This window comes from Notothenia rossii (genome assembly GCF_949606895.1).
Source record: "Notothenia rossii genome assembly, chromosome: 2".
Classification (NCBI taxonomy): domain Eukaryota; kingdom Metazoa; phylum Chordata; class Actinopteri; order Perciformes; family Nototheniidae; genus Notothenia; species Notothenia rossii.
Window position 1 is genome coordinate 41,038,436 of NC_136904.1, and position 25,028 is coordinate 41,063,463.

At 39.8% G+C, this 25,028-nt stretch overlaps 1 protein-coding gene across 5 annotated transcripts in view; it reads right to left on the reverse strand.

Annotated features, from left to right (window-relative positions):
- dpy19l3 (dpy-19 like C-mannosyltransferase 3) overlaps nt 1–24,791 on the reverse strand; it is an 84,528-nt gene extending 59,737 nt beyond the window's left edge. For 2 of the 5 annotated variants that reach the window (XM_079664918.1, XM_079664917.1), the window contains exons 1-8: nt 24,638–24,791; nt 23,967–24,093; nt 23,072–23,199; nt 11,288–11,378; nt 7,005–7,126; nt 5,490–5,635; nt 2,663–2,786; nt 1,291–1,425 (exon numbers count right to left, since the gene is read on the reverse strand). In XM_079664918.1, coding sequence (XP_079521044.1) covers nt 1,291–1,425; nt 2,663–2,786; nt 5,490–5,635; nt 7,005–7,126; nt 11,288–11,378; nt 23,072–23,199; nt 23,967–24,084 — 864 coding nt within the window. In that variant the 5' untranslated portion in view covers nt 24,085–24,093; nt 24,638–24,791. Of the gene's footprint in view, nt 1–1,290; nt 1,426–2,662; nt 2,787–5,489; nt 5,636–7,004; nt 7,127–11,287; nt 11,379–14,802; nt 15,802–23,071; nt 23,200–23,966; nt 24,094–24,637 lie in introns of those variants that run through there. The other 3 variants (XM_079664916.1, XM_079664915.1, XM_079664919.1) reach the window with 3 other exon arrangements.
- Nucleotides 24,792–25,028: the final 237 nt, after the last annotated feature.

Here is a 25,028-nt window from a genome sequence, read left to right on the forward strand (position 1 = left end):
CAAACACACTTCCTCTGTGTGTAGTAATCTGACCAGGGGCCTCATTTATAAACGTGGCGTATGCTCAAAAGATGGCATACGCCAGTGTCTAAGCAATCTTTGCGATTTATAAAAAACAAACTTGAACCATCCGTACGCGGCACGCACAAAAACGGGAGAGACGAGAAACTGCCACACCATTGGCAGAAGGAAGAATGGAGAGAAACATGTGAAAATAATACCATAAACAAAATGTTACTTCTCATTTAGCATATATGAAGAATTCATTTTCAAACATTGATTAAAGCCAATGTTAAAATGATTTAACAAACGCCTGTTTGAGACTCCTCAGTGCACACAAAAACATCACTGGGAGAAATAAATAAATACGGATATGTTATTTAAAACCACCTCGAAAAGTATGTGTTAATGTTATGAAATGTTTTCTCATAAATGATGCGGTAAGCAGGAGGACAGAATTACTTTAAACTGACACCGTTTTGCATTTCTATAGGTTATAGATACGAGCATGGTTTTATGTTTAATACATGTTTAATCGTGTTTTATGCCGATCGCCAAGACTTGATAAGTCGCTCATAAAACACAGGAGGTACGGAAACTAAGAGCACCATATGTGGTAAATTCTACAGCTAATATAACACAACACATTCGTTTTATTTCCTTTAACTGGTGGCTAGAGTTGCTGCGGGGGGGTTGAGACGCAGTGGAGACGCTGCGCACAGCTGATTGACAGCTGGAACATGAATTACAAAAGAAAACATTTCAATTCAGATCCAGTCGTCATGACTCCACTCCGGAAGGATCCCCCGGACCCCGGACCACTTATTTATTTATTTTGGTGACGATCCGACCTCCATGCTGCTACTCTGGTTCAAACTTCATCCACCAAACAATATGATTTATCTCGACCTCCCCAAAATAACCAAAATCTGACACGGTGTGAGATGTCTTTTTTAGCTGTTCTGTCGTCATTTCCTGCGATCTTCTTCCTGCAGTCAGTCAAAATGAATATTAATACGGGGCGTTTCTTTGACTATTTATAGGCAAATATGGGCGTTACGTGAAGCCCGCAAAAGCTGCGCCGCATTTCTAGTTGATTGTGATTTATAAAGGGAAATCGGCGTAGGACGTGCGTGCGCAGTGTTTTATAAATCGGAATATCTGTGTGCGTATTGATTTACTTTTTTTTTCCCCACGTGAATCCTACGCAAAGCTTTATAAATGAGGCCCCTGGTCTTATATACACTGCCTTTCTGTGGATTAGGTCAGGTCTGTCCTGGAGCCTCTCACCTGTGTAGTTGTTAAGAAGTCCAGACAGTCCAGGCTGTATATGATGAGAGCCTGAACCAGCAGGATGAACTGGTTGAACTGCCACGTCAGACAGAAGCAAAACGTTGTGACATACATCAACCACACCATCACTTTCTGTGGAGGGAAACACACACACACACACTGGGGTTAGATGCTTGGTACTCAATGGCTTGTATACTCATTCCTGTTGTGCTGCTTGCTGTTTTATGGCATTTTTACTCTGCATGGTACGTCTCTGCTGACAGGATATTCTTTTAGTGACAGAGCTTTTCTTCCATTTTGGTTTCCACTGCGGATCGTACCTTCTCAGTGTTGGCCGGATTATCAGCATAGGTATGTCTGCCATTCATTAATTATGCTGCTTAGTGCCCTTGCTGTGTCTGGTGCTGTTTTCTTGCGAGCTGACATTTTTTTTAATGAAATCTAGGTTGAGTACATGAAAAGAATTACAGTTGCAATTGTCGGTTGCTTGGTTAAAAAACGGCAGGTTTGTGCAGGATGTTCCGTGTCAAGCTAGTGACTATTTTATCTGACCAATCTTTGGTCTACAGTGGTGGCTCAGTTTGCTTAGAACCGCGACAAGGGCTGTGTCAAAAGAAGTAAGAGTTACTAGACCATCTTTTGCGAATGGAAAACCAAAATAGAGCAAGTTGCATCGAGGAGAATCGTGCAATACCCTGCAGTGTAAATGTACCATTAGGGAGTTAGAATGTTGAGCAGATGGCTTGTGTGTTTCAATTCCAGGTCAATGTAAAGTGTACACCAAGTTACAAAGAGGATACAGACATTTTTAAAACATGACTACTTGTTTCCGTGTTTGTATTGTCAGGCCTTAAAATGTATTTAGGCGTCCCATCAGCCCAATGACAATAAGACATTTGTTTAAGACGCAGATAACTTACTATCAACGCATTGTTTTTTCTCTGATAATGCTTCCTTATGAACAATACATACAAGTTTAAAAAAGTGGCAGGACAAAAGCTTGTCACCAGTAGCTGTTAGCAGCCAGTGAATGGAGGCTCTATAGAGTTGGGTCATGGCGAATTCAAGCGTGTCATGATGTTTCATCTAAATATAATCTTGTAAAATGTAGTTTTTGGTGGGAAAATTGAATAGAGTTTTTTGAAGGACATAAAGTCAATATTAAATAAATATTAAATAAATAAAATAGAGGGAATTTTTTTAAAACCGGCTTGTTTGTTGAAATACACAGGATTTCATTTTATTGTGGCATCAAATCAGTATTGACAATCCATGAAATAACACTTATATAGGTATTGACTTCTACGCGTTGTGTATCATGACATCCTTTTTGATCAGTAGCTTTGATTTAGCGTGGGTTTGTGCGTACCTGCTGTAAGTCTGTGAGCTGAGGCCTGAGGTAACAGGTGATAGCGGTGACCTGCAGCGCGAGGAAGGGCATCGACCAGTTCTCTCTGAGCGAGATGGTGAACTCCACACGAGTGGTATCAACCCTGAAGGGAGAAAGAGAGAGAGGGAGGAAGTGATTCATTTTCAAAATTATGTCAAATGTCCAAACCCCAACTAAGACCTATAGCATCTGACACATACTGCAGTGTCTCAAACGTGTGTGTTGCCGATCAACCAGACATAAAGGAATGAGTCCAATAACACAGATGCCTGAAATAAGATGTGTGGTTAGAACAAGCTTAAGAGATTTTCCCTTGTTGTTCTTTTATATCAAATAGGTCAGTAACTAGCCCACACGTTAAGGTCTTCTATGTGTCATTTAAACAGCGGTTACTAGGGAGTTGGAAACATCATCGCGCCACACATTGGCCACCTTTAGCTTAGCGGTGTTGATGTGAAGTTGTATGACCGTGATGTAGTTAGTTTATAGCTTTAGGTTAGCTATTTACTTCTGGCAATTGCATTGACGTGTATTGTTGAGATTATCCTGATGAACAAAACATGTAGGTATCATATGGTTTGCCATAGATCTTACTTTCTATATTCCTGAATCCAATGGAAACATCCGTTTGCATTTGCTCTGACTCCTCCTAAATAGGATGTCAGTTTTTTTGGGGGGTCCATTTTTTTATTTATTTGGACCACAAAGGAACTTGATCCCGGACAAAGTGTTACGGGAGCAGTTGTATCACAACCAATAGCATTTCTATAAGTCCTGGACACAATGGTTTGGAAAGCCCCAGAGTTGTCAATGACTCTCACAGTGCGTCCCTGCTTCTCCAGGTGCGAGGAGGCCTTGTCTGTGGGAAAGAATGGAATTCTTCATAATGAAGGATCACTCAACCCCTTTACATTCCCACGGCGATGTTGAGTGGAGATGAGGTTGAGGGGGTTAGTTTCCTGCTAGTTCCTGTCTTTTTGCATTATAATTAGCCTTCTGTTTGCCGCAGGGAAAATGTATATTTGGGATAACAGGCTTCCGGACAAAAGGGCTCTCATTTTCGGACTGTTGGGTTTGCAGAATAATGGGCGTTCAGAACAATAGCCTGGCACCTAGGGCTGCTCGATTATGGCAAAAATCATAATCTTGATTATTTGGGTCAATAATTGATATCCCGATGATTAAAAACGATTATCCATTTAAAAAAAAGTAATTAAAAAAAATTAATAAAAAAATAATAATAATAAAAAAATAATCGTTTTATTTCGATTACGTTGTTTTCGTAATCGTTGCAAGCCATAATCATAATTGCGATTCAAATACGATTAATTGAGCAGCCCTACTGGCACCTACTACGGAAACAGGATTTACATTTCCTCCCATTCCACCCCACCTTGACACTGTTTTGTCCCACTTTGATCCCCACTGTAGTTTTTTTTATTCCTCCCAGATTCCTCCTTCACTCCGAGTACTAAACTCCAATATGAAAGCTTCCCCTAAGTGAATTCTGTGATTTATATTATTTCCCACTCAACCATGAAGGAAAATGAATCCACCATAAAAACGTTCTTTAAAAAACATTCACACCTGACATAAAAAGATCTATCAAAATCCCCCTCATTTGCAAAATGTCGCTGTGGAAGTGGCTTGTGAAATATTTTCCTTGTGTAAATGAAATACTGATTCAATGTGACCTTTACTGCAATGCACTTATTGAGGACCTTTAAAATGTTAATTTGACTGCTCTTAAAGACTTGAAGAGTGATACAGAAAGATACAAGTGTATTAATTGGCATTATATTGCCCATCTGTCACCCTGCGATCTAAATCCTAAATCCCAAATAGGTACGTTCCTAGCCTGAAGTTGGGCAAAGCATTAGCATCTCATCAGTCCTGACCTGAAGCTTTTATTTCCCTTTCTTCTGTTGTTCTGCCTCCTGTGATCTCGGCACAAAGGCAACATCCCCACATGGATAATTGCAATCAGATGCAGAAAAGGGAGAATTGCACTCAGCTGCAATTTGGCGTGCTTGCCCAATATATCTGTGAATCAACCTTGAGACGGGGAAGATAGCGTGAGCAAGAGAAGGGATCAGCAGACACAATGCATTCTTTGTAAATCCGACACAGTTTGTGTGTTCATGAGGCCTTACACACATGTTGAAATCATTTACTTCTGTTTTAAAATCAATTAAACATCTGCAACGCACATTTATTCTCAAAAGTTTGACATTTGCATCCAGGTTTAAGGAGTAAGGGATTACATGTAACAGGATTACATAATCACGATAAAAATACCTCCTTAGTAACATGAAAAAAAAAACGAAATTAGATTGCTGTTACATTTTTTTTTTTTTATTGAGATTACGCGAAGGATTAGAAACCTATAAATCAAATCTCTGAGCACACTTTGATCCTAAATATCTTGGTTTCTTCTTTTCTAAGATGACATTGTAAAACTTAATAATAAACTTAAGTAAGGAACTTCTTATTGATATTCATTTTGTCTTTTGTTTAATTATATTGCATTTGATAAAGAGGTAACAAAAATGTAACAAAGTAATCTGATTACATTGCTTAATGATTTTGGAACCAAGATTAGGTTACTGATTAATGTTTACAGGCAACTAGTAATCGTCATGGAATACATTTTTAAAGTTACCCTCCCATCCCTGCTTCCATTGTTTACACCCTCTGGTAAAAATATGTTTTTTTTTTATTTTGTGCCGACATGGGAAATTAGCGTAACATTATCAGAGTCTGAGTCTGAAAGGGGCATTGTCGCATGAACACAGTTATTTCTCACCTGTTGAGGATGTACCAGACCCCGGTGAGAGTGCCGGCCAGCCAGGAGCCTGACAGGAGCCATGCAGTTAGGTACAGAGCGATCACATACACTGCCTGGAGCGAGAACACTGTGTAGATGTAGAAATACACTGGCTCCAGATAGGACTGAAACACACACACACACACACACACACACACACACACACACACACACACACACACACACACACACACACACACACACACACACACACACACACACACACACACACACACACACACACACACACACACACACACACACACACACACACACACACACACACACACACACACACACACACACACACACACACACACACAGAGCAGCAGTTCATTAGAGCCGCTGTGAAAGGACACACAGAGCTGCCTGCAGTGACAGCGACAGACTCTCAGGAACACTGTGGCATTTTCAAAGTTTGCTCTGATGTTTCACTTCCTGGCAGTCTTGTCACAGTGAGCTCTCTGAGGGAGCTAAGTAACTGCAGCTCAGTTAATTGATCTGCTGATACAGAAACCTTTTCCTCCTCCGACGTGACAAGTACAAGTGTGCCAAGACATGTCAGCTAGAAAAGACCAAAATGTTAAATGCCACAGTGGATCAAAAGCCTGACGGACTGCAGTGAAAAGCTCTTATTGTGATCAAGGGTCAAATGAATCACTTTAAGCTTATGAATATTTTAATATTTTATACAAAAAACTTTAATCACGCGGATTAACATCTATTTGACATTTGTATATTTATGAATGTAACATAAAATAATAATACAAATAGTTTTGCTACTGAATTTGATATAGATATATATGTTATACTATATTTTTTTAATTCATTTTCCACATTGAAAAACATAAAAAAACAACAACAAAGGAAAACATACAGAACAACGATGCGATAATAAATAATTAAATACATCGACTGACATGACTTCACTTAAATTCAAATGAATACCGTTGACACAAATAATATGTATTTGTTTTCATGATGATGAAAACTAATAAATAAAAAAAAATAATAAAGGTTGCTCTTCCTCGCTGTTGACATTTTAATTTAGACTGAAACCGAATTGCACTTTTAGCGAATGTCAGAATTGGTAATAAGTTGCTAAAACCCAGAGCTTGGCATTAGTTTCAGTGCCATCATTCTTTTTTAACAGGCCAAACAATAACTACTTGATTAATATAATATATATTTTGCCAACATACTCTTTTCATACTCAAGTTATTGAAAGAAAAGTAAATATTTTATTTTTCGTATCATGCTTCGATATATAAACAGCTGAGCACTAGAAGAAGCTTCCACTGTATGATTATTATTCATGGCAGTAACACGTACTCATTAAATATGTATGACAAAAGAATACTGTGTATTGTGGTATGATTGTGATTGTATGAAATGACAAGAACAGTCAGAGAGAGAGTCAATCATCCTGCATTACTCTAATCTATTGTGTTTTACAAGCCGTTGTAAATATCTGACAGCTGAGTGATGGGGTACCTGTATGGGCAACAGTCTGTAGAGAACACTGAGGAAGACCTCCTGGTAGATATTCATCCGCTGAAGGAGATTGATGGTCCTCTTGGATTCTGTCAAGTTGTCATGGATCAAATCTGAGAGGCCTAGGAACACACACAAACACACTCTTTTAAAATGCCACCATTTCTTCACAGTGACATTGACTGATAATGATAATTATTGGGTATGAATGTTTCACAAAGCTCACCCTCCAGAGCATGGTGAACAACAATAAAAGTGCTTGAAATGTCTTTCCACCCCTAAAAACACAGATTGTTCTGCCTCAATTGAAATCAGTCATCGCTGCGAGCACCATGGATGACTGAAATCAAGTGCATTCAACCTTGAAAGCCTCAGGCATTATTTCCTTGCTCAATTGTAAAAAAAAAATAGCATTGTTGCAGGTTTTTTTCTCCATAAAACCTTAAATGTCAGCATTTCCCATAGTCTTTTTATGACGCTACCTCAACTTAAAGGGGCCCTATTCTTCTCATTTGCAGGTGTATACCAGTATGTTGTGTCTCTCCTGTGACATGTCTCCATGCTTTAATGTTCAAAAATCTCTTTATTGTTCTCATACTGCCTGTGCTACCGCACCTTTTTTAACCCTCTGTCTGAAACCAGAGCCCAGTCTGCTCTGGTTGGTTAGCTGGCCGGCTCTGTTGTGATTGGTCTATGCCTAGAGATGTCCCGCCCCTTAGGCTATCACATACAAAATAAACGTAGTGATGGATGGTCCAATGGAGGCATTTCAGGCAGGGGGAGTGTGTGGGAGAGAAACTCCCTCTGGGGGAAAAGTTGAAATTTGAGCCTTTACAGACAAAACACATGCACAAGACTTCTGTCATATGACAGGTGTCATTCATAGTAACAAATGATTTAATCCCTTTAGCTTTACAGAGAGTTGTAGCCCTTTTTCCCCTTTTTCTACTCTCATCGCTGTTCCTCTGACTGCTTCTCAGTAAGTACTTTGGTGAGGTTTATTGGCAAGAAAAACTAATATAACACCCACATTGTATTCAAAATAAATGCATATTCTCCTATATTTCTCCCATTGCATGCAAAAAGGCTGGTACTGATGTTATATGACCGTGCACACACACACTGGTGTCAGTATTCCAGAAGGGGCAGTGGGTGCAGCATGGTCTCTGTGTATCTGTTTTGACTGGAACAAAGCGTGACAGCAAAGAGCTGAGTTTCCGCTGCAGGCCGGTGTGTGTCAGCCTCATCCTTTCTGCCTTTTTCATCCATGTAAGAGCTTTGAACTAAGGATCCATTGCTACCCACACACACACACACAACCCACTCATCCTGTATCTTTCTATTCACACCCTCCCCCATCCTTTTCTTTCCATGTATGCTTACTTTCTCCCATCTCACCTAATTTCATACATCAATCTTACATCTGTCTAATTTCCACCATTATGCCACATGTTGTTCTCTGCCCCCCCCCGTACCATTAACACTGTGACACAGCCGCTCTGCAGACAAAAAAATAAAGGAGTGCAGAGTGAGAGTGAAAGGGAGGTCAGCCAGTTCTCCGCTGATTAGCCTTCAGCTCAATTATTTGCCTTGGAGCAAAATTAGGCCTGTTTCCAACTAGAAGTGTTACATGATAACGGGAAGAAATAAATAGACTCATTTCCCTCAGACTAGCCTGTGCGTCACAGAAACAGCAGTGGTTTGTTTGGTCTGGTTGGAAAATGGAGAGGGAAAAGAGGTTTTTTCTTGTAAGAGCCGGTAGAAACAGCTGTATGTGTTACGAACTCAAACACTTAGGATGTAGGACCCAATTGCAAGACCCGGGAGACAGAGGTAAAGTATTTGTAAGATACTTTATTTTCCAAAACAGCATTGAACAACAAAAAAGGTAACTATCAAATCTCTAGCCGAGATGACAAAAATAGAGAACAAAAAATGAAAGCGCTTACGTAGTGAGTAATCAAACTTTTCCAAAAGTACAAGGAGCATAGACCTGAACATGACAAGAGACAAAAACGAACTGACACTGAACATTGGGAGACAGGGGAATTTAAACACAGGGTAACAAGACAGAGGTGGGAATAATCAGGGGCGGGACTGAAGCTGATTAGCACAGGAGATACAGAAGGGGTGACAGGTGAAAACAATCAGGAAATTAGACACACCAGGGAAAATAACGACAGACAGGAAAACACAGGGAAAAAAGACCAGACAATATACAGGGAGGAAAACATGACAAGGAGAACAGAAAAACACCCACTACCAGACACACAAAATTAAAACCGTGACAGTATGATGTCTCCATCCATGTCAAAATAGAATTACCAAAAGTATAATAAGACTATGTTTCGATCACCATAGCAATTACTTCTAAATAAAGCTCCATTAAAAACATCATCTGACTCAAACAAGAATCCTGCAAAAGGGCCATAAATACAGGTTCAAACTCAGAAGCAAGTGGTTTTTTTCATGCACTGGTCTGAACTTTTGGGCATTTTGAGTCTTCTCTCGGACGAGTAGAAAAGAAAGACATAAAAAATACACATCCTGATGTACTGTCTGCTTTTGTCTGAAGATTTCTCCTTTATAGGCTTAAGTTAGTATCAGATAATGCCTCATTTGCACTTTCAAACTAAATATTTTAGAACGTTTGCAATATAAAAAACACATCAATTACAATACAATCATTTTATTTCATGGTATTAGCAATTAGTTTAGATGTTTCACCTGTTTACCCTTTAGTTTCTTGTATGGAATTTGAAAATACATATCCGTAAAGGTCGTTTTCTCAAGGTATATATTTTGTTCTCATTCTGAGGCAGAAATCTTTAGTAGTACTTAGAGCAAACTTTCCAGCGTTATTGGATCTATATTCTAAAGTTTCTCTACAGAGGGACTTGTTAATACATTATTTATAGCCTGATTCATATAACATTACGATGGCGAGAAATAGATTTAGTTTGTATGGCTGTTGACCGTGTTTTCTTAACTATGGAGTGATAAAACTCTCCTGGGACATGTCTCCATGCTTTAATGTTCAAAAAGCTCTTTATTTTTCTCATACTGCCTGTGCTGCAGCACCGCTCACCCTCTGTCTGAAACCAGAGCCCAGTCTGCTCTGATTGGTTAGCTGGCCTGTTCTGTTGTGATTGGTTAACTGCTTCGAGAGGTCCCGTCCGTTAGCCCAGTGGTTCCCAACCTTTTTCAGTGAGGCCCCCCTTGGGTAATTGGAAATATTTTTGAGCCCCCCCCCCCAACCCGGTTCCCACGAGATTGGTAGAATTAATTGTATAGAGTTGCACAAACATTACAGTTTCTCTGCTAATAATAACAAGACAAAAAGATCCAACTATAATTTTATATTTTATTATGGATGAACATGAACAAAAGTGCTTGTATTGGCAGATGGTCCTGTGCCACTGTGAAATAATGAGGCCTAATTGAAACAAATACTGCTTATTGATCTGGTTCTTTAACATTATTTTTATTATAGGTTCTTTTTGTTATTTCTTAAGGGAAAAACTAAACAAATTGGAAACAGAATTCACATTGATTCATTTTATGTATAGTGTGGATTATGGGCAGCTAGCACACATAAAATACCTGCAGTGGTAGTAACTAAGTAGATTTACTCAAGTACTGTACTTATTTTGAGGTACTTAAGTATTTCCACTTTTGCTTCTTTGTACTTCTACACCACTACAACTCAGAGGTAAATGGTGTACTTTTACTCCACTACATGTATTTAATACCTTGAGTTACTTTGCAGATCTGGATGAATGATGTTAAATATAATCAAGTCTTAAACACATATAAATCATTAGTCAAAACAGGGCTACATTTGATTTAATTATAAAAAGGTATAATATGTGGTAAACTGAAGAGCCGTTTGGGATCCGAAAGAGCCGGCTCTTCTTGGTGAGCCGAGCCAAATGATCCGGCTCAACAAGAAGAGCCGGAATTCCCATAACTGGTCTGGTGTCCACGGTGCTGCAGCGTGTCTGTGAGCGAGTCTGTGAGCGAGTTTGTGAGCGAGATGCCCCGCCCCCTCCACACAGAGAGAGAGAGAAAGAGAGATCTCCCCACCGACCACTTAAAGGTCCTTACACACCGAGTCGATTTTCGAGGTTCACGCTCCCCCCCTGCAATAGCGCTGCGCCCCCCCCCCTAGGACCACAGGGATTTTTCGCCTTTGCAGACCATTTACATGCAAAAAAAACGATATACCTACAGGAAAGGTAATACCCAAGAAGCCCAATTGGGCCATTTTAAATGATGTATACCTTCCTGTATGGACGGGGCCTGCAACATCTGCTTGTAGTAGGAGTAATAAAGTCCACATTCTGTCCGGAAAGAGATCTCGCGCTCCACTTCCTGAAAGCAGAAAGGGGATTTTAGTCAAAGACATCAAAGACTTGTTTTCTGAAACATGGAAAGCAGATGAAACACCTTTTGAGAAACTAGAATACTGCCATAACTATAAATCTTTCTTCTTCTTTGTTTAAGCCTGTGCTTATACTGTTTTCAATAAATTGATTTAATTCTGACAGATAATATTAATGTGAGCAATTTAAGCAATACATAGTATGTGTTTTGTAACTACCTTTTTGTATCTACAGTATACCATTGCTACTTAAAAAGGCAGATATATCTACAGTATAACATGGAATAATCAGAAGAGGCTAGATAGCCGCATACACATTTATCGTGGCAAAGAATAATGGAAAACTTGAAGAATATATTTAAGAAAAAGCTTAAATACTTGTAATGCTCAACAACTATAGCACAGGTATGTCTGTGTGTTTATGTGTGTACTTAGACGATGTCTTCCCAAGAGTGCTCCTGCTTGCCATGTATGATGACTGTTCCACTAGGGGGTAAAGACGGAGAGCAAACAGTGAACAAGCAGCTGCAGAATATAAACTCAATCCTCCATTCATCATGTTCCCTCTGTGAATAGCTTTTACAGCTGTGCTCCACTAAAAACACATTGTTTGAGTGAAGTGATATATTTTGTTGACATATCGGCTTTGCGATTTAACTCAAAGTCTCTCAAATTGTTTCTCCAGGATTATCATTTTCATATTTCCGTTGGATTTCAAAAACTACTTATTAAAAACCGAAGCATAGTTAGAGTATGACTAAAGTGCCGGTGATGTCATTGTTTTTCAGTAATGACTTACGGATTGCTTTTTATAATAAAGAGACCATAAAAACATCTCGTAAAAACTGTTTTTAAATGTCTTGGAGGAAACGGCTCAGCTGATTGAGATTTGCAACTAAACTTACTGAAAGAAACTAAAAAGTGCGGTCAAATATATTATGTGTAAGAAATGTTCCATATTTTTAAGTATGTTCCTAATTGTCCCTTTGTAGCCAAATACCATGACCTGATTAATCAAGTGGAAACCAGAAGACTTGAAAGCATAATTTACCCAAATAGTTACCTAAGGAGCAGTAGCGTAGCCACCATGGGGCCAGGGTGGGCCATTTTACTCATTTGCCCACCCTAAGAAAGCTTCGGTGTAACTTTTTTAATTTTGTATAATTATTATACATTTTTGTATTCACCCATTGAGAATATCCAAGCATTCAAAGTGAAATTCAAGTGAACAAATATCGAGTTGAATTACTGTTGTATGTGTTTTATCCTCTGAACGTAACTCATTTCTGGTAAAAGCTGGTTGAGGTGGTATGAAGATTTCCCCTGGGTGGAATACAGCGCAAGTAGGCATGCACTTTTCTGTAAAATGTGCAGACATTTCCCCAGCCCAGGAGCTGAAGGTGCATTTAAGAGGGATGGATATGTAGACTGGAAGCACCTGCGTAACTCGTTGGAGAGACATAAAAAAAGCGAGGACCACTGCAAGTCAATGAGCAGGTTTGAATGCTACAACCTATTGTTGCTGTTACCTATTGCAATAAAAGAGTTACCTAACGATTGTAAATAACCCAATTTATGTTCTGTATAAGTTTAGCACCCCCCGAAGAGGCACAAAGTTGGTATTAACTATAATATAAAAATGTGGGTTTTGTCCTAATTCGTTTATATGCTGTTTTGTAGCTTTGCTGTCTGTTTACAGTTCATTTTTGGTAGTATGCTAAAGTTATTCTAATACCGCCTAAATGTATTTTTTATTTGTGTGTCTTCATAGCTCTTACGTTGATATTGGAGATTTCAATAAATTCATATCATCAGTCGAGACTTTGACCATTATTCGGAGGGAATGCTACAACGATGCTTGGCAATTATTATATATTATTATTATTATAGGCCAGGCCTACCTTAGAGTCATTTTTGCCCCTGTAAAAAGCTGGCCCACCCTATTTTATACAGGCCTAAAGTACATTTCTGCCAACGCTACTGCTAAGGAGTAAGGAGTTAACATGTTCAGCTCTCTTATGCCCATTGGATTTTCTGAAACTTGCTTGAATGGTCCAAGAAAGAAATAACCTATTCAACTTTGGAGCCTACCTGAATCACGGGGCCGATATGGAATTTGTGTTGAACTTTTGCTAACATTCCGAGGTAGATTCTCTGGATTCAAGTTTAAATAATCTCAAAAATGTGTTCCCAACTGAAAATTTCCCAAGAAAGCCCCCTCAAGTCAGAACAACGACATGCAAAAAAGCATCGTCTTTGTAACACAATGAAGTCAGAAGAACAATGTCCCAACTCGGGTGGTGGGATAGGAAGAGCACATGAACGCACCATTGGCGGAAAACTAGGCAGTACAGCAAAACACAGATGCAAGAAAAACTTATCAACCTCTTGTTTGACAAAATAGACTCAGGAACTCCCGGAACATAATGAGCATAGATAAGCTGTGATTGATTGGTTGGAAAATGTTCAACCTCTAAGTTTAGTGACCTCAGGAAACTACCAGCATAAGCACCACACGTAATTCTATGACCTTTGTGTCAGGGTCTGAAACCAGCACCTGGCATATGTGGTTACATTTTTGGCAATAATGGATAAAGTCATTTGGCAATCTACCACTTTGGGGAAAACACAACAGAAAGACACATTAAGTTTGATGTATGGTGTTAGCGAATTATTGGACGGAGACAGCTGTTGGCAATTGGTGGAAAGGAGGAAGGAACAGTAAAGTTGTCAAGTGGTAGTAAATAAACAGTGTAGGTTTAATCTTTCCCGTGAATAAATTCTGCAGCTCATCATGACCCAAGTACATTTTTCATTTCTGGCCTTCTTAACTACAGGGAAAAGTAAAGAAGGTCAACTTCTATAAGTCTCCCCTGTGCTTCTCGAACACGGAGCAATGCATAAATATTGTTTCTTGTAATATACCTATTTCTAGTTGTATACCTGACTTTATCATGATATCCCTGTGTTGTGGCCATCTGTAACATCAGCAGTACTGTTGTAATAGCATCCCTTTTCAGCTCTCTTCAAAAGTACTGAAAAAATTGAAACCAAGTGTCCACTTTATCATTATTCGAGACACAGCAGGAAGCTTTTGAATAAAAAATGATATCTTGGATTGAATGATTTGTCACAATGAATGAAGGGGCAGGGCTGCTCATAACGGCATGGACGATAATAGATGAAAAATAAAAGGAAATGATATATTCACACATATACAAATATAGTCACTGGACCTACTCCTACTGTGAGCTAAGATTGGAGAACTGAGAGGTGTGACAGTTTTTATATGCCCCATGTTACCACCTGGACCCCTGGAACTCTTACCGCAAGCTCTCGCTGTGAGCGAGAACTTGTCTGCTGTGCGGTTCTTTTAATCAAAGCTTCAGATTAACGCTGCAGTGTAACCCCTACCGTGAGCTGAGAGAACCACAGCAGATTCTCGTGTATGGCGTTGACGCACCAGGCCTGAGCCAGTGCCAGCAGCCCAGCTAATAACAGCCCGGCTGCCATGGAAACACACTGTCGCCAAGGCCACCAGGGTAGAATCTCCAAACAGGAACAATCACTGGATCCTCCGAGCGGGTAACCCTCCCCTCTACCTCGCTGTAAGACATTCGATCTTCCTGCCCCCCATATGTTACTGCTGCATCTCCCTGCAGCTGCTGCATCTTGTGAAAGGCCCAAACTATGTTGAAGTTTCCTCAGCTTTACTCTCTTACGAAGCTCCATTTCCTGGGAAGACTGAGATCATCAATATGTTCTTGGATCCTTTGATGAGCTCAAATCAGGTAGATAAACAGCACGCTCCTGGGCTGAGCCGTAGAAGTGATCCAAATCCATTACAGCAAGACATTTAAATGCAGTGTGTTTTTCTTTTCTTGAAGTCAGTCCAAGTAAATTAGCTTTTTAATCGCTTCAAGTTTCTTGCCAAAGGAAAAATGTAAAAAGCTTTCTCCGAGGGAATGAGCAGCTTGTTTCCTTCCAGATCCTCCTTTTGAGTATGCTCGAGGAAAAACAAGCCTTGGCTTCTCCCCAAGAACTCTGATGAGATGGTTAATCCTTAGTTTAAATGAAGGTCAAAGAGAACAGGCAGAGTTAACAAGTTCACACATTGCTCATTACCCCGAGAGCTAGTCACAGAAGGCACCGATCTTTTTCTCTCTGTTGCTCCGATACCATTGCCTCTGCAAGACCCTGAATAACTCTCATCCCTCTGATGTGGTGCTTGAAGAATCCAAGTGAAGGTCTGTTCAGCATTGGCCTTGAATTATATTCCCTCCGCTTCATGTTGTCCAGCACTGTAACAAGGACCAACATCTGCCTCCCTTGAACTCCTCACAGACACTAAACAAAAAGTAATTGTTCTCAAATCGGCTACTAAGTACAAAAGAGAAAAACATGCGTGAGGAGGACTGAGTCACAGTAAGTCTACGGACAGGCTGTGCTGGAGATAACTGGAGCAGCCAGAGAGGGAGGGAGGGAAAGAAAAGAGTTACTACTGGTGACCTCTTGTCTATAAAAACACACATGCACACAGTTAAAGAATAAGATAGGGTCGGAGTGGGGGTGGGGACTAGCGAGGGGAACATGTTGGAATATCATTCTGGAAAAATTGCGGAGAACAAAAAGAGTGTGGATCGCAAACTGGTGTCCAGCTGTGAGCACATGTACAAAAAGAACTTTGACAAACCAACATGGCTTTTTAACTTTTGATTAAATCACCAGCTGTCTCAATCCATATGTTGGCAGATGATAAGCACTGTAAAGGGGTGTAAGAGATACAGAACTTTAATAAACCCTCCAGACCATTTGACCTGAGGCCAACGCTGCTACCGCATTCCCTCCACAACACAACGGATGTAGTAGCCACATGTGAGGTTATTAAAACCAGTCCCTTTTCTGTTCAACAGCTTCTCCACGGACTGCCAACACTCTGATAGTGACGTAGCGTCAGAACACAGCATCAACCGCAAAGTACCAACAGCAAGTGGGCCGGACTCCCAGTAGTCACAAATTACTTTCAAGCATTGTTCTTTCTTTCTATCCTACTTGACCATCGACACAAGAGAATACGTGTGCGTGTAAGTGGAAGAGTGAAAGTGTGAGAGAGACAGTGGATCTCCAACAGCAGGTAGTAAAATACATGATACCAGCGACCAGAGGGAGCAACAGCAAGCAGGTAAGTTTAGACTTTAGTGTCCAAGATGTGAGATGCAAAGGTTTTATTGCAATCTACATAGTTGTCAAACGTAGTTTCTCTCCATTTATGTTGTTATAGAGGCTGTGATTGTCCCACTCCTGCCTAGGTGCTGGCTGTCAAACTGTCTCAAAAGACAATGAGGCCAACCTCATGCTGCAGGGAGGATGAGCTGGTCGTGAATGGAAAAAGAGACGACAGAAATTATCATCAACTTCAGAACAAGACAATCAATAAGAGCACCTATGCTCATTGACAGACAACTAATTACAATAATCAACTCCTACAAGATTCTTGGAACACACATCTGCAACGACCTCAAGAAACCTGATGTTGCCACCTGTTAAATACAAAAAGCCATACAGAGACATTATTTAGGGACACAGAACTAAAAAAACTAAGTCAGACAGTGTTGTCCTTTTCACAGTCATAATCCAGATCTTCTATTCAGCATCAAATACTGTCTGGTATATGGAAACACACTTAAGCACACAATAAAAAATAGACAGAATTATGACCAAAGCATCAAAGATCATAGGCTGCAAACTCTCCTGACTAGACTCCTTATACACACACACACATCTCATGAGCATACAATATTGCCAATATCACATTTTTTCAACATCTCCCACCCCCAGTCTCAACCAGAGCTTCTTCTTCAAAGCCAAATACACAAAGAGTCAGCCTATTATAATTGAATGCAGAGTTTTGTATGGGATGAACTCGAACAATTCTAGATTGCCTTCCAGGTGTTGGAAGACGACATTTTGCTGTTTGCCCATTACCTGGGAATGTCAATGTGCCGTGTGGTTTTCACATGCAAACAGCATTTTTTTAGATGTAGCCGTCTCTGTGTGAATGCAGACTGAGACCGAGGCTTTCATAGCATGAACAGAAGGAAACACTACGCACACCCACATATGCGTGCAATGTGCGATGATGTCAGGCAGGAGCCCACTTGTGTGGGAACGTTTCAGGGAAATGTTCGCCATGGCCTTTAAAGTGACTTGCATTTATTATGAATGAACACATCTGTCTGCTTCTTCCATTCACACCGCATAGGATGAATAACTGTGTCCGTACGGATTCCGCTCAATTAACTGGATGAGCTGCTTTGTCTCTGGGACAAATACTCACAAATGATACAGTGCAGATTGCCTCCAGGTGGGTGTCCATGCAATGCACATTTGGAGGTTTTGAGAGGAAGTCTGCTCGGCCAAACTCGTAAAAAATGCATCAATTGACTACCTGTATCCAACTGACACACTGCTGACTTTATGGTGCCCTGCCATTGTTGCATGTGTGTGTCTATCTCGTTCTCACCAATACACACACATTTTCCAAAATGAAAGTAACTCGGGAATATGTTTTTATGACTCGCTTATAGAAGGCTTATTAGAAAAATCTATTGGTATTTATCCAAGATAAAATTAAATCAATACATTTCATTTCACTTTGAGTTAATTTAGTCAAAAACGAAACACATTTCCCTGTACTCTTCATTAGGGGAAACAGTCGGAAACTGCAATTTCTCGAGTATAACATTTCAATCTGCTGCATCAAGTTTCAACAGGAGGCACAGATTGTATAGAGGGGCAAATTAAATATAATACTGAAGAATTTACACAATTTGTACATTTGTCTTATTTGCAGCAACGACTCGCCTTATGCCGTGAATATTATTTTTTTTTTCTATGAGGCCGAAATAGGCTCTTTATCGCGGTAAGAGTCAAATCATTTACTTTGACTCGACTCATTCATCCACCAAATGACTATAACTGCACTGCTAAATTAGGCAAAAAGAGTTCATTCACATACTGCCCCAGCTATGACAGCGTGATCTGTTCTGCCATGCGAACCGGACCAAAGTCTGCTAAGTATATCTCAGTCTGAACCATTGGAAAGGGGTTTAGAAATGACATCATATCTGGCAGGTCATAATGTTCTGTTGGCCGAACAACACCGAACAGCCTGTAAAAAGATCCGCTGCTGTTTCATGACTTCATGCGGTTCATTTACCGGGCTCCATTTTCAATCTGTTGCTTCAGAGGCTAAAACAATCCAACCATTCCAGGATGAGATGTTTATGGCGTGTTTTTAACGAGAGGGAATGTGTCTGATTGGCACTTCTGTTCTTGATACAAAAAATATGGTGTTGGAGCTTTTAAATGTTTTAATCGGGAGGCATTTTCCATCTGTTATGTGCTTGATAAATCTTACGCATGGATGTCAAATCCTTAGATAACCTCCATATAAAAGTGTCAGGTAAATCAATCTGCTGCTTCTTAACAAGTGCCTCATAAAAGACATAAAAGGGTCCATGTGGTTTCAACATTCCCAGAGTTTCTTCTCTGGCTGGCAACAGCTCAGTGGCTATAGCTGGTGTTCAATTGTCAGTGAGATTTACAGCTAGTAAGTTTATAGTTTTACCAAATAACTGAGACATCAACGTACAGGATCAGTGGGAAGAGGGCTTGGGAACAAATCATCGCATAATCATTTCCCAATATTCCATACAGCGGCATGAAATACCCGGATTGCTAGTTTCCTCTTGTGAATTCTGAATCATAAAGATTATTGTGCCTAACTCTAGTCTAGTACTTTGTTCTTCAGCTCTTTTGACAAGTAAAAACACAGCCATAAACCTGGATCCATGAACTAGAATTTTACCGGTATTGAATTTCTCTCTAGGCTACAGCTCAACAAGGTAGAAAATAAACACAATTAAACAGACAAAAAAATTAATGTTTGACTATCTTGCCGATTTTCTTACTTATGAAATTAACTTGGTTGTTAACTTCTTTTGTTGTGCTTTATTGACGAGTATGTTTGGAATAAGTAACTTATATTTGCATTGGTATGTTATTGTTTGGTGCATATGAGTAAAGAAAATAGGGCTACGTTTCACAGCCCCACCTAGTGTCAGCAGAAAGTATTAAAATAAGAATTACAAAGAAATGCAAAACAATGCAAAACAAATACATTTTAAAATATATTTTACGATCATGTTTAATCATCTGATTTGTCTGTACATCAAGGTTCAAGGTTCTTTATTGTCAAACTAACATAGCTACAGAGTAATTATGTCGTTGAAAATCTTAGGTCACAGGCTTCTCCAATAATGCAACATTGCTGTTTTAGTCTGTGGTCTTCTTATTAGTGTCTACAGTGTGTGCGTATTGAGCCGTTTTGAGCGACGTGGGTCAAGCCCTGATCTAGCCCCTCTCTCACTGTCAAAGTGAATGGGTGCTGTAAAAACTACACTGCGCATGCTCTGAGTCTGTTTCTATTCAATGTGTGCGGCAAAAAAATAATCACCATAGGGGCACTGTGCTGACATACCCACCAAACGTCATCTCATAATTCAGAGCTGATTGGCTGGAAGTACGTGTGCCGCGAAAAGTGTGGTGTGTGAAGAGGAGACGAGAGAGAGCAGTGACGAGTCCTAAAACCAGGAAGTAAGCTGCGCATGGGTTACCTTCCACAAAAAAGCAATGAGATTTTGCTATAGGATTTGAAAAATAGCTCAAAACAAGATCTGTGGGAAACGTACCTGTTAGATAAATGCACGTTTTGTTCAGCAGGATAATATCCACATGTCTACCCTACTTTAATAATTTTTGAATCATAAATCTATCGATTAGATTTATGATTCGACTTTTGAAACTACAAGAAGATAAGGAGAACTTTTACAAAAAAGTAATAGAGATTTTTGTCCAGAAGGATAGGCAAATGGACTTCATCTTCAAGTCAAGGTAAGACCGTAATTGTATTTAAAATTGGATCTTACTAAGAGAGAACAATTCAATATTTAAATGATAAAATTATGTTTTTTGGGTATCCTTTTGTTGAACTGTCTGTTTAAAATTAATCGAAGGATCAGACTAAAAAGGCTTTAGGTCAAAATATAATATTTGTAAACCTGAAGAGTCAGTGCCTCACCAGCCATGGACCTCACTGCAGAAGCTTATATATAGACATCTAAGTGTTTTGCGCCCCACCACTTTTGTACATATAAAAACGCCACAGGCTGCATTACATGTCGATTTAAGTGGTGCTCATAAAATGTGTGCTCCTAAAATGTTCAGTAGGAATCCCAATGCCAGGGTTTTTCCTACAGGATAAAAAAGTGGAGCCCTGCTGATAGCAGCCACATGACAGTTTCATTGGCTGAGCTTTAACAGCTGCCTGCAGTGCCACTGTGGCTGCTACATGGGCCATTTCTTTACAGCAGACATTTGACTTGCAAAAGGGAAAGCTCTGATGTAACTAATATCTTTTTATCAACATGGTCAAACAATCATTGGATATACAATGAAAAGAGCTCCAACCACCTTACATTACCTTAATAGTTGTCTATTTTAAGTGTGAAATGTCTCCATGCCTTAATGATCAAAAAGCTCTTTATTTTTCTCATACTGCCTGTGCTGCAGCACCTCTTTTCACCCTCTGTCTGAAACCAGAGCCCAGTCTGCTCTGATTGGTTAGCTGGCCGGATCTGTTGTGATTGGTCAACCGCTTATGGAACTTTTCCATTGCAGCACGTTTTTTTTGCTTGTCCACTAGGGGTAGTTCTGCGCCATGACACAGACAGTCTGTGGTTTGTACTTGTTTAACTTTTATCTGGTTTCTGAACAGATATGAGGAGCTGTGAGCTCTGAGTGCTAACAGTTAACGGCTGATGTTGGTTTTGTGTTTCGCATTGAAGATGACGTCACGGCTCCGCCTACACTGCGTTACTCTAGTTACTGCCCCAGTACTAAACTGTAATGGAAACGCAGCATAAAGTGAGCCTGGCCTACCAAGGCCTAACCATACCGTACTAAGCCGTGCTAGGTCCTGCAGTGGAAAAGCGTCATTAGATAGGTCCTGGCCCTTAGCCTATCACGTACCTCTGGAGGGAACACAGGGATTTTAGCCTTTGGAGACCACTTACATGCACAAAACCTACACTACAGGAAAGGGGAAAAACCCCAAAAAGCATAATAGAGCCTCTATAAACTCTATTGGGTTTCTGATGTCTTTCTGACAACACCTTCTGGATTTTTTAAGGGTGCAAGTCAGAGGGGGTCTCGGACACTAAATACTAAATCTTCATAAGCCCAACTCCCTCAAAAACAAACGTCTGGCTTCTGAGGACATGTGGTCACACTGTCCATGGTACATGATGTTCAGCTTCTGCAGACCACAACATTGCTCTGAGAAAGTGCCAGGTTTTTAAGTTAGAAAGGAAAGGTACTGAACCTGAGAGAATATTAAGGCATTTTATGATTGTTTTTTTATATTAAACATTTTGGTACCACTTTACAATAAGACTACCCTTATAAAGGGTTTACGAATAGTTTGCAATTCATTTATTAATTAGGTTGTGAACACTTTATAGATCATTAATAAGGTTTTATAAGACATGAGATAAACAGGGCAACTGTGACCGGTTGCTTGCCAAATAGTGAGCCCACATTTATCTGTACTGCTAAGTCTTATACTGGCTACTTAGCTTACTTCGTGTTCTTCATCAGCCAGCATCCTTGGTGTCTGTTGTTCACTGAGTTGATTCTCGCTAAGTAGCCAATATAAGGCTTAGTCATCTTGCAAAATAGTGAGCCTGTGTTGATGTATGAAAACTATGTTAGAACTGGTTTATAAATGGTTCTTAATGATTAATAAAGTGTTTACAACGTAATTCATAACCTAATTATAAACCCTTTATGAATCCTTTATAAGGGTAGTCTTATTGTAAAGTGGTACCAACATTTTAAATTGATAACTACACTTGCTTAATATCTACATGTTTAATAGAACACACTCAAATCAACTTTGGTTTACTTAAATGTTTGTTGTTTTACATTGTTTGCATTGGCACCACATTCTTTTATTTCAGATAGCTCAAGCTTGAGAGTTTTTTCTAGAGCAAATAGCGTACTTGGCATAAGAAAACAGTTAAAATAACTTTTAAAACTTGGAGATCTATGTCTCCGTGTGCCTTTATCTCACATCTAAGCTTCTGTTTTGAGCCAATTATATATTGTCTCTAATGTTTTGGTTTTCATTAACTGGTATGTCTTTTATGGTTTAACTTTATCTACATTTTTGTTTGTTTTTCTTATCATTTCCACACTCAAGGTTTCCAACATTTTGCCATGTAAATAAAAAAAAGTACTTTTTATGATACTTTTGGTGCATTCAAATATGCTTTTTAATAATAAACACATTTTCTCAAATGTGATGATATATTTTGGTTAAACATGCAAAACAAATATGTGTTTTTGCCTGAGTTTTGATCCTGTGAGTATTTCATTTTAAGATCATCTGATAAACTTAGAAAGTGAAGAGTTCTTCATTTACACTGGCGTTTTTTAATCCTGAGAAATAAGAATATTTAGATTAAACTGACTGCATAAATGAAATGGAATCAATAAACTGAATAATGGAACTGAGCGGCAGCAACAAAAGGAAATTAGTTTCAGATTGTAACAGTGTTACCTTTATGTTGGAGAACCACAGGTCGTTCTCATGCAGCGTGGCCATGTAGATACAGCACAGCAGGCCCAGACCCACAGACACAGACCAGCCCACCGATGTCCAGATGATAACCCCCCATGACCAATCACCTGCAGGAGCAGTGACAGGTCAGCGCTTCAATTACCCATTTTTGCATGAAAGAATACTTAAACGATCAATCGATAGAGTTATTTTTTGTTGCAAGTAAAAATATATTACATTATCTTTATACAATTCAGAAGAAGTTTAAAAATAATAGCCTGAATGTGTGTGATTGGTTGAAGAGATATGGTTCAAAGATACATACAGCTTAACCTGAACAGCTGTAGAGCTGGAATTTCACCGTTTTTTCCCCATTTCCCCAGAGACCCAGAAACAAATACATTTATTTGGTGTAAATTGAATTTGTGTCAAACAGCAAGGCTCTCATGGCTCAATTTCTAAATGTCTCTCAAATCAAATGCCACAATCGTGATCCCATATTCATCTGGGAATTGAGCAATACTAAGTAAGAAACCTGGAGGGGGAGATAACGGAGTAACTTTTTGCAGGCTTTGTCAAAGGAGAAGGCCCATTTTCTCAGACTTTCAACCCTGTGGACTATTAGATTTTCGTTGTTTGTAAAACGTGTTGTTCGACTTCATCAGAAAATAATCGTGTTAGTACCTAAAATAAATATGGGGATAACGTTGTTCAAATATGGGGATGACGGCACACTGTTTCCCGGAACCGCGGAAAACGTTAGTTAATTATGCTTGATGTTTTACAACAGATGCAACCCAAGACTCTTTATAAGCACAATAAAGTGTGGCCAGCAGAGTGAGTTTTATTTCATCCCAACCTGACCATGAACCTCACCTCCCATTGGCTCACTCACCGTGTAATATCTTCTCTGGATGATGATCGGAGCAACAGTTGGACTGCTGGGACTGAAACTCTGCACCGAGAGGGGGCTCCTTCCCCCTGCTCCCCTTCCTCTGACGCAGGGCTGTCATGATGAACAACTGCAAGCAGACAAGAGGGGGGAGTGTGTGTGTATGATGTACACGCGCAGATATGATGAAAGCATGGACAGATTCACACAGGCGCGTGCACTCAACACAAACAGCACGTGTAATGTGAGCCAAAGCGAACACCGAGCTGCACCACTGTTTAGGTTTCCTTTTCCATTCAGACTGGTACCCGGGGTGGACAGGCCTGCTTACAGCGGCATTTCCTGCTCACGCCGCGGCCAGAATAACGTGAAACATCAGGTCCCATCTATCGACACCGACAGTTAACCGGCAAACTACCGGAATTAAGCTGTGGTAGCCAAAGCTAAAGCAAATGTTCACTAATGAGGCACAAGTACGTAGTGTGGCACAACCATGGGCACAACATAAACTACGAGAAGGTTTAGACTCCTATTGTGAAGCATACTTCGAAAGCCTTGTTATAACAATTGTGTATTTTGCATAACGGCGCGAGCCCCGCTATGGACGCCAGCTTCTGTTTGACAGCAACAAAGAAGGATAAGATGTGTGCCCGCGGTACATTTATAAGCCTCACCCTCCTGTACAGCGGCGGCAGGTAGGATGGTCCGGCAGCTCTCCTCTACCTCCCTCTCTTCCCCCTGTTTCACTGTATCTCTGTATCTCCCTCACTCTCTCATCTTCCTCTCCTCTTTTCCTCCCTCCCGTTAGAATTCATGGGTCAGCTTCATACCGCACCGGGGTTTAAGCACGCGACAACACCGGAACACAACAGAGCCTTCCTTCAAAATAAAAGCTATCACTTTTTTAAAAATAATTTTCATCCTAGGTATACCTCAACTATGAGAGACAAAATGAGAAAAAGAAATCCAGAAAAAACACATGATTTTGATTTTTAAAGAATTTATTTGCAAATTATGGTGGAAAATAAGTATTTGGTCCATAACAAAAGTTCATCTCAATACTTT